General features: G+C 40.9%; 2 protein-coding genes across 11 annotated transcripts in view; one reads left to right on the forward strand and one right to left on the reverse strand.

Annotated features, from left to right (window-relative positions):
- Nucleotides 1–240: 240 nt before the first annotated feature.
- On the forward strand, nt 241–5,031 carry LOC131324347 (diacylglycerol O-acyltransferase 3). Of its 2 annotated transcripts, XR_009199309.1 has the most exons (3): nt 241–957; nt 1,670–2,656; nt 4,947–5,031. XR_009199309.1 is itself a non-coding variant. In XM_058356292.1 (2 exons), the coding sequence occupies exons 1-2, from the start codon at nt 553–555 to the stop codon at nt 2,489–2,491; spliced, it is 1,227 nt and encodes a 408-aa protein (XP_058212275.1). In that variant the 5' UTR covers nt 241–552; the 3' UTR covers nt 2,492–2,999. The 2 variants fall into 2 exon arrangements, 1 of the variants encoding a protein (XP_058212275.1); XM_058356292.1 differs by lacking the exon at nt 4,947–5,031 and having other exon boundaries at nt 1,670–2,999.
- Nucleotides 5,032–5,500: 469 nt separating this feature from the next.
- Nucleotides 5,501–14,366, reverse strand: part of LOC131324346 (uncharacterized) — a 38,416-nt gene continuing 29,550 nt past the window's right edge. For 3 of the 9 annotated variants that reach the window (XM_058356283.1, XM_058356284.1, XM_058356290.1), the window contains 7 exons: nt 11,091–11,156; nt 7,000–7,068; nt 6,825–6,929; nt 6,568–6,693; nt 6,314–6,372; nt 6,138–6,174; nt 5,501–5,898 (listed from right to left, as the gene is read on the reverse strand). In XM_058356283.1, the coding sequence (XP_058212266.1) occupies nt 5,689–5,898; nt 6,138–6,174; nt 6,314–6,372; nt 6,568–6,693; nt 6,825–6,929; nt 7,000–7,068; nt 11,091–11,156 (672 nt within the window). In that variant the 3' untranslated portion in view covers nt 5,501–5,688. Of the gene's footprint in view, nt 5,899–6,137; nt 6,175–6,313; nt 6,373–6,567; nt 6,694–6,807; nt 6,930–6,999; nt 7,069–11,090; nt 11,157–14,366 lie in introns of those variants that run through there. The other 6 variants (XM_058356285.1, XM_058356286.1, XM_058356287.1 and 3 more) reach the window with 6 other exon arrangements.

The following is a 14,366-nucleotide window of genomic DNA, read 5'->3' on the forward strand; positions in this document are numbered from 1 at the left end:
GAAATACTGAATTTTAATAAAGAGATTAAGAGAGTACTGTATATTCCTCAATCCGAAAGCTAGCCAGCCAGCGGAGGCTTTACTTTGAAGAACAAAAGGGCTACATACGTTGGTGGATCGTACAGTTGGCAGTAAACGTGGCACCAGCATGTTATCAATCATAGTCGTTAACATTCCCATAAAAAACTCGAACGATGAAGATAGACCAAATAAGTATGTCCGGTGTGGGGAAGAGCGTGGGAAACCCGCAACGATCGCGCGCCACTTCCACGTCGGATTTACACCAATCAAACGAACCCACGTCAGGGAAGCAGTTAATTATCCGAGTCCTTCCCTCCCTCCAAAGAACACCTCGTGATCCAACAATTTTGACAATCAATCCATCCATCCTTTTGTAATTGAGAAATTTCGGGAGGATCGCTTTGTCTAGGCTCCTCCTGCGACCCCAATTGCAATTGTTTGGAACCCTCTCTTCTCTTCTCTTGGATTCCAAAAGGAAGGGATAGCTTAATAGATTTCTTTCAAAAGGTAGTAGTAGCTAGTGGGTAGGATATGGAGGTCTCTGGCACCGTGTTCCTGCCGCTTCCGATCTTATTTGGCTCCGGCGTGGAATTCTACTCTGACTCACCCGCCTCTCTTTCCGTCCAGATTTTCGGTTCAAGGAGGAGGAGGGTCAGGGTCACCAACTCTGGGTTTTCTGACATGGGCCACATTCAGTATTACTCCTCCGAGCCAACAACCTGGGGTAGGATTAGGTGTGGTAGTGGGAAGATTGACATGAAGAACATAGCAAAGGACAAGGACAAGGACATGATCAAAGACGAGAAGAAGATGATGAAGAAGAAGAGATTGAAATTGGTTAAAGGTTTGTCTAGGGACTTGTCCATGTTCTCCGACCTTGGTTTTGTCTTGGATAATCATGGTTTGGACGATCAACTCAAAGGGAATATAATATCGGTATGTCGACTCCATCAATACTGGAGTAATATTACTAGTAATTCCTTCAATTTGCCGTACGGGTTTTCTTACTTCTGTGGGATCCATTCTCTATTCTCACAATCTCAAGTGTGTGTGTGTGTTCCTATTCAGTTTTTAATAAAGTCATAAACGTCTTTTGTAGAAAGATGTACACGTATGGTAAAAACTGTGGTTGGATCTTGTATTTTTGATTTACTAGTAGTTTTGATGTCTTGTCTTTGATTACTTTGCATCCGTATCTCCAGCAACGAGTAAGTAGTGCTATATCTTTCGTCTAGAAAAATCCATGTTCACTACGTTTCATCAGCTTTGAGGGTTGGTGTAATAAAATCAAATACTATTATAAAGTTAATTCACTTAGTTTGGAATTAAATTATTCAGTTGCTTCATGTGACGAAACTGTTAATTGCTTGCTTGCGTGCGATACTCAAAATTACAGGCAATGAAGTCCTCTGTCAGGATTGATTATCATTCATTTAAGATATCTTGATAGCCTTTGGAGAGGTGAGAAATTATTTTTTCCTTTTTTCCTGTGTGTTGGCGGTGCACTGTTTTTGAGGTAAAGACATACAACAATGTCGCTTGGTTTCGTGTAGGGAGACTCTTAGATCCTTTGCTTTGGGCTTACTGTGTTAGGTAGTATCTTTGAACACTAAGAGTAAATTGCTCTGCGTAATAACATTATGTGCAGGAAGCAACAGAGTTGATACTTGGACAGCTACAACGGCTGAAAGTTGAGGAGGAGGAGTTGAAGAGGAAGAGGAAAGAAGAGAATGCCAAACAGAAAGCTGCTGCTCAGATGCAAAAGAAGCTCAACTGTGAAATGTCATCTTCTAGTTCTTCGTCTTCTGAATCAAGCGACAGTGAATGTGGGGAAGTGGTTGACATGAGCTCCCTCAATTGTGTAGCCGCCCTTGCACCGCCGGTTGTAATTGAATTGCAACCAGTTATGCAGGAAACAACATCACCACTTCCAAGCACGCTAACCGAAGAAGCCAATGCAATGGATCTGCAATCAGTTATTCCAGAGGCTCATGCAACATTGACCATTCCAAGCACAACTAACTTAAAGGTGACGTCCACTGTGGAAGAAGGTGGTATAACTGGACGTTGTTTACATCATATTCAGCAGCCGTGCTTCTCTACACAAACAACTACTACAAACTGCAATGGAGGTATGGCTGGTGGAGGAACATTATCAGTTAAGAAGGTTGAGGTGTGCATGGGTGGTAAGTGCAAGAAATCAGGGGCTGCGTCATTGTTGGATGAATTTCAGAGGGTACTTGGTGCGGAAGCCTCCATTGTTGGATGCAAGTGCATGGGCAAGTGCAGGGACGGTCCTAATGTCCGGATTTTGAATTATTCTGGTGTTCAAGCAGAGTGCTTAGATGATTCTGTGAGGGTACCTAGAAATCCTCTTTGTATGGGGGTTGGTTTTGAGGATGTGGGTTCGATTGTGGCCAACTTTTTGGGAAAAAAACACAAGGATCGTGGTCTGGCTGCTGCACCTTAGAATGCTTGATAGTTGATGGTCGTTAGGTTAATGTCCTTTTTTAAGTTTAGTTTTGTGTTTTAGTTGGTGCTGCCGATAGAAAGCCCTATTCCAGTTGTCAACTGTTATTGATATATATTCTCTGTGTAAATATAGTAGTCCTAGAACCAAGAAAATTGTGCCAAGGTGATGTAGGACAAAAATGGAGAGTTTTTGTATTTTATTTTTATTGTTTTAGAATAAGAATTTGACTAGGAATATTTTCGTTTAGGTTAGAATTATTAACTTTTCGTATTCGGTTTGATTTTGATTTTTGCCTTTATTAGGATTCTTGGTCTACAAGAATTAAGATTTTATTATAATTAATTAGGAAATATGTTTTATTTAATGCCGCTTGTTTTGGCATGATTTATTATTTCTTTTACAGTAGGATTTCTAGGGTTAAGGTCTTATAAAAAGGGCTGTAACCTATTCAATTATTAGACTTTTAAGCTTTTTGATTAATAATATTGCAGAGATTTTTTCTTTCTTTCTTGTGCGCAAGATTTGCTCGTTGCGACGAGTTGTTTATCTCGTTTGGACTAGTACGCTAACTAGTCTCTCATGAATTCCGCCGCGTCAAGTGGTATCAGAGCAAGGCTTTGCCTGGTTCGATGGCACCAAACAAAGTTGAAGACACACCCATTGACGTTGGTCGTGGGCGTGCTGACCTAAGGAAGATGGAGGATACCCGAACACAAATGCAGGATCGAAGCACTCAGTTAGCCGAAATCCGTCAAGATACTCGCACTCAGTTTGCAGAGATCCGTGATTTACTGCATGGGTTGACTCTACAAATTCGCCAAAGGCCAGAAAGGGTTGAGAAGGATCGCGCGTTGGGATTTGCCCATCGTCAACCTCTTAACCAGAATAGGAACCGCGTTGAGGGATTTGCCCGCAACCAACCTATTCACCAAAACGTCTCCGAAGGATATTCTTATTATCACTACGATAGTAGGAATGAATTTGAAGGCGAGTTATTCGAGGGCCATGATGATTATCAGTCGATAAAGCGACAAACAAATTTCAAGTATTACAATAAGTTGCCAAAATTTAGTGGTCTTGAATTTTTTGAAGATCGTTTGGATTGGATATTGGACATTGATGATTTTTTTGAGTATACGAAAACTCCTTTTGAACAAAGGTGGAGGTTTTTATTATTGAAGCTTACGGGCCCGGCGTTACAATGGTGGTTAAAATTACAATCGTCAAGAGATCGATTGGGCAAGCGTCGAATTCATGCATGGTCGAGAATTAAAAGACTTTTGGTGGAGAGATTTTTGCCCTGGAACTATGAGGAATTACTGAAAGAAAAATATGGGCCAAAGCAACAGAATACAACCATTATTGCCAAAGATGTTGAAGAAGTTGCAAAAGAGGAGGGAGATCGGATTGAACTTGGTGACGAAGAAGAAGCTGGCGATGAAGAAGTTGGTGGCAAAGAGGAATGTTTGAGTGCCCCTATGCTCGAACATCGGTTGGATTTAGATAGAGGTGCAACCAATGAGGTAATTGCAAGCAAGGATGAAAATATCGCAACATTGTATCAAGTACGAGAACCAAAGGAAGAGGAAAGTCATAAATCAGGACATATAATTTCTCGACATGATGTTTTCCCTAATATTGAGCCTTGTGAGCCACACGGAAGTATGAGTGGTCCCAATGGTGAATTTGGTACAAGATCTCTTAATGCTACATCATTCATACATGATGTACCAATTAATTTTGCGATGGATCAACATAAAGAGAAATTGGAATTTCTGCATGACGTTCAATTTATTGATTTTCTTGGGTTGGAGCAGTTTGAGTTTTCACTCAATTCTCGTATTGTGAAAATTGTCAATCAATTGAAGTGTGCAGAAAAACTATCTTGGCAAGTGTACTTTTATTGGAAGACGAGCGAGAAGTTGAAGTATTCCAAATATTTATTTATTTGGAAAGGCAGATGGCAAGTTTCTAATGAGAACTCGAGGGCGAGTTCTTTTGAAGAAAAGGAAACTGATGTAGGACAAAAATGGAGAGTTTTTGTATTTTATTTTTATTGTTTTAGAATAAGAATTTGACTAGGAATATTTTCGTTTAGGTTAGAATTATTAACTTTTCGTATTCGGTTTGATTTTGATTTTTGCCTTTATTAGGATTCTTGGTCTACAAGAATTAAGATTTTATTATAATTAATTAAGAAATATGTTTTATTTAATGCCGTTTGTTTTGGCATGATTTATTATTTCTTTTACAGTAGGATTTCTAGGGTTAGGGTCTTATAAAAAGGGCTGTAACCTATTCAATTATTAGACTTTTAAGCTTTTTGATTAATAATATTGCAGAGATTTTCTCTTTCTTTCTTGTGCGCAAGATTTGCTCGTTGCGACGAGTTGTTTATCTCGTTTGGACTAGTACGCTAACTAGTCTCTCGTGAATTTCGCCGCGTCACAAGGATGATGAGACAGTATTTTAGTACTTGATGGCTGTTCTTTCTGTGTGACTTGCAAAGGCTGTGTAATATATTGACAATCATCGTAATCGACACACACTAGCAGTAGATGACATTATATGATTCTGCTATCAAAGCAAAGTTGAGCCCGAAATGCTACTGGTACATATAATCTGTGCACAGATTGTGCACAGATTTTGTGGTGGGGCCCACCATGGGTCTCACACAAATGATCTATGCCGTTCATTAAATGTAAAACATTTTTTCAAGGGTTCCCTATAAAAAATCAGTTCAATCTAATACCTAAAGGTGCTTAATCTAATCATCTAATTTTTCAGTACCCGAAAATCTGAATGAAAATTTAGATGATTGGATCGAGCACTTATAGGTATTAGATTGAACTGATTTTTTACGGGAACTCTTGAAAAAATATTTTACATTTAATGAACGGCTCGGATCATTTGTGTGGGATCCATGGTGAGCCCCACCACAAAATCTGTGCACAGATTGTCTGTACCACTAGCATGGTTCAAGTTGAGCCCTCACCACAACATAAATGGGTAATGTTACAAATCCATTCAAAGTTGAGGTGACCCTATATGGTACACATCAGTACATGACCCTACATGGCACACCGTACATGCTTCATTTTGCCCAGAGCCCATTCAAGCTATAAATGTCCTCATTTCAATTAACAACTCATAGTTATGTGTGCATATATACACCAACTGTACAATTTGTGGAGTCAATCTCCATGCCGGGGGTATTTTAGTTGGGGCTGATGCTCAAAGCCATTCATATTGCTACAACGCTTCACAAAAGAGTTGAGTGTTCTCTGTTTTGCAGGACTGCTTTCTGGCTGGCTACCAAAAGAGTCGAGTGCTCTCTGTTTTGCAGGACTGCTTTTTGGCTGGCTACTTGAGACTTCCAGTGTGCGCTCATGGCCATCAAGCATCTAAAAGTCCAGAGAAATTTCTCGGATTAGAACCCACAACAAGGAAGAAAGATGACCAGGCATCTATAAAAATTGCTTCTGGAAACGTGGTCTTTATGTGCAAGAATTGGTACTGTTAGTATGCTAGACAAGACTACAAAATGGGGCATGTATGTATATGTGTATTAAGCATGAATTGGTCATCCTTCCAAAAAATTCAATAATGGGATGAATGTTCAATTTGAAAGAGAAAAGGTAACCTGTCCCAAATTTTCCAACTTGCTCTGAACAACATCCCTATAAAGACAAATACAAGAAGTTATCAAATCACCAAAAACATCCTACTTAAACTTTGTTTGCAGTTACAGCTACTAGACTTGGAAGTTTCTCTTTCAAAGGCAACATTGTCAAGTAAAACAATCAACTACAAACATACCAGATTATGTCATCAACAGTGTCATTTGCTAGCAGGTAATATACATTGACCGAGGACACCTAAATTGAACAAAACTGTTAAAAGACCAGAGGCAACTATGAATTCACAAGTGATGGTTAAAACACTTACAGTTGAGGTTCAACAATTATCCACTAAGCACAGAAACTTAATTGTGACTCTAATTGCGTTTTATAGATAGCCAACCATTTAAGTCTTTCTAAATCAAGACGGCGAAAAAATAATTTTAAGTTTACCTGACCAATCCTATGAGCCCGATCTTCTGCTTGGATAATATCGCCGGGAGTCCACGATAACTCTGCAAAAATGACTGTGCTTGCAGCTGTAAGGGTTATACCGACACCTCCAGCTTTGATAGAAAGCTGTGAAATGACAATCACAAGATAAATTGAATAGCACATCCACAAGCCTTACAGTATGAAGACAGTCAATCAACTTCCAAGGAATGAGAGCAGAAAACATTATAAGAAAATAACTGATTAAACTACATCACCACTGCTGCCTTTATAGAATCTTTTTCCTGAAAATCTGTCACCAAAGCTTGCCTAGATGCTGCTGCAGTGCTGCCATCTATTCGAATGCAACCAACTTTTTTCTTCTGCGATTTGGTAGTGCCAATAAGAATGGAGCGAGTTTGCATGTCCTTTACAGAAAAAAACTAGCATTACCTGAAGAAATTGGTATATCGAATCAATCATGGGTTGATGGTGTGCAAATATTAGAAACTTGCAACCTGCCTGCAACAATCAGAAGAAAACAAAACAAAACCATTCAGATGAATATATGAACCTTAAGACAAGAATAAAATTGGGAAACAGAAAACTGTAAAAAGACATAAAATGAAAAAGTGGAACCTGAAAAGAGATATGAACCATAGGCATTGTGGGTGCAATTAGATTGATGTCAGAGATTATCATGATAGAACCATAGGCTTAGAGCTAATTCTTGAACCTCAACATAGAAAAAATGACTTTGTTTTTATCACCAATTAGTTATGTTGAATTGAAATTAGTTCTCATTAGTTTTGGTAGCCATAAGATCAACGCAAAGTACGCACACAAGAAAAGTAAAACATTTGTCGTGTCACATGGCTTGTTTGTGTCAGCATTCTTTTACAGTTATTGTATCACGTGAGTTGTATCTGCATTTGTATTTATAATACGAGAAAGCCTTCTTTTTGGCAGACAAAACCGTTAAAAGGTCAGAAGCCTTGAAAGAAAGAGAGCTCTTTTTTTTTTTTTTGAACAATTAGCCAAAAACCTAGTGTGGGTATACGATATATCTCGCAACCGGATGCACCTTCTCCAAGAACCCCGCCGGTGACCATCTCCTGGAGGAGTAAGGCCTCCTCCACAAAGTTCATCCTCCAAGAGGAGCATGCCTCCTCCACAAGGCTCATCCCCAGGAGGAGCATCCCTCCTCCACAAAGTTCACCTCAGGGAGGAGCATGCCTCCTCCACGAGGTTCGCCTCCAAGAGGAGCATGCCTCCTCCACGAAGTTCCTCTCCAGGAGGAGCATGCCTCCTCCATGAGGTTCGCCTCCAAGAGGAGCATGCCTCCTCCACGAAGTTCCTCTCCAGGAGGAGCATGTCTCCTCCACCAAAATCCACCTCCAGGAGGAGCATGCCTCCTCCACAAAGTTCACCTCCAGGAGGGGCATGCCTCCTCCACAAGATTTACCTCCATGAGGAGCATGCCTCCTCCACAAAGACTACCTCCAGGAGGAACATGCCTCCTCCACAAAGTTCATTCTCCAGGAGGGGCATGCCTCCTCCACAATATTCACCTCTAGGAGGGGCATGCCTCCTCCACAATGTTCACCTCCAGGAGGAGGCTTCCTCCACAGACTGTCTCCGGAGAAGGAATACTTCCTCCACGAACCTTGTCTCCGCCAAAGTGAAGCTTCCTCCACAAGTTATGCGTTCCACTCAGGAGGAGACCTCTTCCATGAACCTTGCCTCCGCCGAAGCAAGCTTCGTCCACAATCTCAACCTTCAGAGGAGCAAGGCCTCCTCCAAGAACTCTCCACCCATGGAGGAGTGAGGTCACCTCCGGGCACCTCACCTCATCCGCAACACTTTGAAGACTCCGAATACTTAAAGGCGACTCTATACACCATCCTAGGCCGGGAGCAGGGCCTAGGTACCTCGCTCGGGACCCAAGGAGGAATGTGGCTTGGAGGCTAGAGCAAGGGGTTTGTCAAGGAGGACAAGCTTGCCTCCGGCAAGCTCTAACTTGACCGGTCCTAGAGAGAGAGAGGGGGCATCGACCGCCATCTGACATCTCGGAAGAAGTATCATACCTACCGCCTGGCACCTCGGAGTCCGTATCATGTCTACCACCTGACTTGGCAGATGATGCGTGTCTTCATGTATCACCGAAATAGCCTCTGTTGGTTCCTCGGTTACGGGCTCCGATGCTTGACTTGGGACTAAAAGAGGAAAGGAGGTCAACCTCCACTCTGTCCACCAATGGGGAGAAGCCTTACACATGGCTCTCCCCCATCTCCAAGGCTCATATAAAAGACAAGCATTCAAGACACACAACTAACACCTACCTACTCTTTACTGCCATCCCTCTCTCTCTCTAAGTCCGCCCCGAGCTCTCTCCTCCTCCACCTCTGGTGGTTCCCGAACACCATCGTAGCAACCGCCATATACCCGGAGGGCGACCTCAGGTACTCTTCCCACTCTTACCTCCCACAGCTAGAAGGCAGTTTTAAGCAGGGAGATAAGGTCAAAGAATGTTATTGGAGTTTGTCCTACATCGGTTAATTATCTCCTCCAAAACTAGTATATCATCCCGGGCGGCCTCTCTAGTCCTTGCAATTGGTTTTGAGTTGGATGCTTTAACAAATGTCATTATGTCAATGCTGAGGATAAGACAGCACATAAGGAAATACAGCTATCTAGCCAATTTCGATAGCTAAGGTTTGCTTTTGCACAATAGCAGACAGAGCTGACAAAAGAATTTGCACAATTCCAATAAATTATACTTCCGCATGAACATAAGAATAATACATGTAATTGCATGGGCAAACACATGCATACAAATGCATATGCACCCATAACCTCAGGGGTTTCCAGGATAATTTCTCCTAAATTATGCTCGCTACCAGGATTTAGGAAATGGGAATGTCTCAAGTTACAATTTTGCTTCGGTTCTGTGTTGTAAACTGTGGAGTCCCACATCGACTAAGTTGGGGAAGTTGAATTGGTATATAACGTACCACGACCAGCTACTGTATAACTTGAGGTTAACCTTTTGAGCCACGTGGTCAGCCTAAGGGTAAGCAAGTTAGCTAGCGTGGGTCATTACAGGTGGTATCAGAGCCGACACCAACTGGAAGTGTGATGCTAGTCCCCAAGTGAGGAGCTTGAGGTGCTTGTTGTGCTTAGGTGGGCCGACAAGTGAGGAGCTTGAGGTGCTTGAGTGAGTCCCACATGAGATGAGCTTGACATGCTTAGGCGGGACATGTCACACATCGCTTGGTGGGTGGAAGTGATGGACCATGTGGAGTCCCACATCGACTTAGTTGGGGAAGTTGAATTGGTATATAACGTACCACGACCAATTACTGTATAACTTGAGGTTAACCTCTTGAGCCATGTGGTCACTGGTCAGGCTAAGGGTAAGCAGGTCAGCTGGCGCAAGTTGTTAGATAAACTAACTCTACAACTTTATCTGATAATAGAAGTTGTGTACTTGGTATTTCTTGTTCAAAGAAAGATTTCTATGATGCAGACTAGACATTATTGATCTGCTTCCTTAACATTCAGTGACAACCATCTTGCATGGACTCTCTGAAATTGGAAATCGTTCTGGACAATCGCTCTTTTGATAGTATGTTACAACGCCAAAAAATATATACACTTGATGGTGCTGTCAGAAGATGTTAGAGTTCCAAACAATCAAAACAAATGTCTTCTATGATTCTGGATTGGACTATTCAATTTTTATCCTTCTGCACCTTGGAAGACACCATCTCGATATCACCAGTCCCAAGAAATAGTCCAAGGACATGCTTATTCACCACCAAATTTGTCCAGCAATCAAAACGTGGACATTAGTTTCCGGGAATGTGAGAACAAAATTGTTGGTTAGTGGTGTTGTGGAGAAAATTAACAAAATTAGAATGGCGATATACGGATTACGACCGTTTTGCAACTTTAGCTAGCCAAACCAAATGACACTCTAAATGAACAAAACAATCCCGTCTATGACAAAGATTCAATTGGGTATGCGGTGGGCAGATGATTATCATCTTTCATATAATCTATGGTAGAAATATATTTGTTTGATGTTCTAATTCCTCTTCATGTATTTATCTTATTTGGAAGTTGTTTAGAACAAAAAAGTTGCTAATTTGTGTATGGTATTCATATGTGTGCCATAGGTTTTGTGCTCATTAACACAGACCACATTATATCGGGAAGAGGGACTTGCTATGGGCCTGAGGTTTGGGAGTATACAAGTGATATGTGCTTGGCACTGCCGTCTGTTACAGTACTTGTATTTTAAGAGGTATTGGAGACAATCCACATCACTCTGATATTACCAGTCTCAGGAAGCATATATAATCTTGAATTACATTCTAAAACTGGGTGAGCCTTCTTCAGAGGGACATGTCCTTCCGTTAATTTTCGTAACCATGAGTTTTGATTGACATGATTTCAACCATAAGGCGTACCGAAGTTAAGATAGTAAACGGTGATGGCTATTGAGAATGTACATTATAGCACAAAGAAGAAGTACAAACCTCAATGATCGTTCCCAGGTAATCCAGAACCGCCGGGATCTTGGCTTGCGCAGAATCAGTATAGATCTGGATTCCAAAAAGTATCAAAGATAGCATGGCAACAGATTAAGCTAAGAACAACCCTTCATATTTCTGTTAATCATTTCTTGCAGGTGACACTAGGCCTACTAAGTTCTAAATAACTCACAATCCGGCATTCCATATTAGAAATTAACAGAATGGCATGTTTACTGGGTCCAAGTTCCATAAAGCATGAATAATTACTATTATCTACATGGTAAGCTCAAGTGCAATCATCGAACAAATATGAATCATAAGATAAGAGGACTTCACAAGTAACAGAGTGCTTCTTGTGTATGTTGATGTCAAATCTTCAATATCGTAACGTCATTCAGTAAACTAAGAGAGTTCAAGTAGAATGATTAAACACTCGTGTAAAACCAGCATTCAGCCGCTATGTAACGTAAAATTTGGTTGTCAACCTCCAAGAAAAAAATTATTTTGATGACTTTCTACTTGCATACAAAATTATCAGGGTGAAAACATATGGGGGTGGCTTTCGATATCCAATTAAAAATCACTTCGCACTTTACTGTACACTTCCATGGTTGTAAGTCATGCCTATATCATCCGGTGCATGTGGACAATGAAGCAGCAAAAGCCAAACAGAAAGGCAAAAAGTTCAACAAGCACAGCCAGTAGGCCATGGCCTTTTCTCCATGAGAGTTTGACAATAGAAACAATGTGGACTATGATGTGAACAAGCACACAGATTATTCAACCTGCTGAAAAGTATGCAGTGGATGTCAATGAACCTGCATTTATTGGAACTAGTAATCAATACAACACTCCACTTCTGCATGCAACGACCAAGATCTGGTCCATTCGGGTCCCACTCGCCATGCATTTTGAAGGTAGTTTGATTCAGCACCAGTATAACCACAAAATGCATATGATTCAGTCAATCTGATCACACCTCATATACCTCCAGAATCCAACTACAGTGACTAGCAAAGACAGAGTAATATCCAATTTGATTCAATATTTTCGATTCTGAAGTGTGAATATCCACCAATTAGCTCAGCTCAATAAAAATTGTAAATAATATTTTTAAGAATTCCGCACATCTGCCCTATGCTGAGTCTAAAAAGAATGCTTCCTAGTCCCTAGGTGAATGTCCAACTCAAATGTCATATGGCTATTCTCCATTCAATAACGCTAATAGCAACAGGGTATAAGCAATATGCTTTTTCTGATTGCGTCAGTAGACAAGGTCAGACCACGTAAGACATGATGTTGAATGCCCGTGCATGCTTCACAGATTTACAGAATGCAAAGAGAAATCAAAGATTGGTACATAAGTGATAAGACAATGTTTCCAGTGTCATTGCAAACGTATTCAGATATTTGACAATTCAAAGAAAACATGGTTCACCCTAAAAAATCATGTCTCTATATTGGTAAATTCTTCAACCGTGCCAAACATTTTCCTCTAAAAAAAGTTCAGTCTTTCTTGCTTGATAGAAATTTTGCAAAGCAAAGTCGATCAGTTAGTGTCACCTGTTGGTGAGAAACTTCACTGAGCCACCAATGTTCAATTTTCTTACTTCATTTTCAAAAAAAATTTTCTTACTTCAATTAGAAAACTACTAAGGACCTTATAACAATCGCCATGCCATTTTCATGTTCCTCCCACTAAGATTAAGTTCTGTAAATATAGGTAAAGCTTCGTGTTAAAGCATCCAACTCCAAACCAATTGACAAGGAGTGGAGAGGCCGCCCAAGCTCATATACTAGTTTTGGAGGAGATAATTAACCGATGTGGGACAAACTCTAACACTCCCTCGCACGTGCGACCCCCGACTCGCTCGTGGAGAGGTTAACAAAGGATCTGGAACACACGGATCACAATGAAACAGAGTGCAACTATGACATAAACAAAGGGGAAAAGCCTCCGAAAATCTAGCTCTATACCATGTTAAAGATGTTAAGTTATGGGTGTAGTGTGCAATTAGTGTATAATTAATCTCTTATGTAAATAGATTACTAGATAAGGGTGTAGTGTGTAATTAATCCTTTACTCTTGTATAACTTAACGTAATGAGAAAACAACCCTAACTTTTGGGACTCAATTCTTGTGTTCAAGTTTACATAGTATCAGAGCGTATTGACGTGTAGCCTCGTCAGTTTGTTTACGATACCGATAGGCCCTTTTCTCGTCAATCTTTCTTCTCGATCCTTTGCCGTACGTCTCTTTTCCCTTCTTGTTGAAGGAACCAGTTGCTGTCGTCGACCTTGCCTTTTTTTTCCCGACAACAACCAGGGACACCCAGTACCTTACCGAGTTCGTCTGAACCCACTGGAGACTCGCCGGACCCCTGCATCCTCCAGCGGACACTTTTGCAACTCCGGTGACCCTTTGTTGCACTCAGAATCCACTGGGCTATACTCACCAGCCTTCGGCAACCTCTGTTTCCTGCTTGTTCTGCTGTTCGGCTGATTTCTGATTGATTCATCCGTGCGTGTTTTGCTGTTTCTGTTTGATTCAGACAAGACCCGGCCTATTCCAGCCCCTTTCAGACCTCGGTTTTGCTGTTTACATAGTCAATCCACTGGTAAGAGCTTCAATTTATGTTTTGGGGGCTTGAATTTGTGTTTTTCAGTGTTGAGTTGATTGGGAATTGTGTATTTGGAGTTGTTGTTCTGCTGTTAAGATGTCAGAGGATAAAAAATAGGCTTCCGCTAGTGGAAAGGATGAGTTGAGTTGTTTAGGGACTTTTGATAATTGTTCTATTTGGCACATTAAGTTGGATGGTACCAACTACTTGATTTGGTTTTGTACTTTTACTTTGACTATTTAGGCCAAAAGGATGTCAGAATTCATTGAGTGCCCTGTCACTCCACCTGTTGAGGCGATTGAACTCAAGAAGTTTAAATCTCAAAAATCGTTAGGCATGACCTGGTTGTTTAACTCTATGAGAGCAGATATTCGCCATACTTTCTTGCTTCTTGATACTCCACATCAGATTTGGACTACTGCAGCCCAAACCTATTCTCAACAAGGTAATGATGCATAGTGTTTTGAGTTGAGGAAGAAACTCCGTACATTGGAACAAAATCATCAATCCGTTGCTGTGTACTTTGCTGACTTGAGTGGAACATGGCAGGAATTTGATTATTATCAGGGGTTTCAGGCTGTTTGTGCTGTTGATGATGCTAATTGGCTGAAGAGGATAGAGAAAGAGCGTGTTTATGACTTTTTTGCTGGTCTTGATA

The sequence above is a fragment of the Rhododendron vialii genome, chromosome 4a (assembly GCF_030253575.1).
Source record: "Rhododendron vialii isolate Sample 1 chromosome 4a, ASM3025357v1".
Lineage (NCBI taxonomy): Eukaryota > Viridiplantae > Streptophyta > Magnoliopsida > Ericales > Ericaceae > Rhododendron > Rhododendron vialii.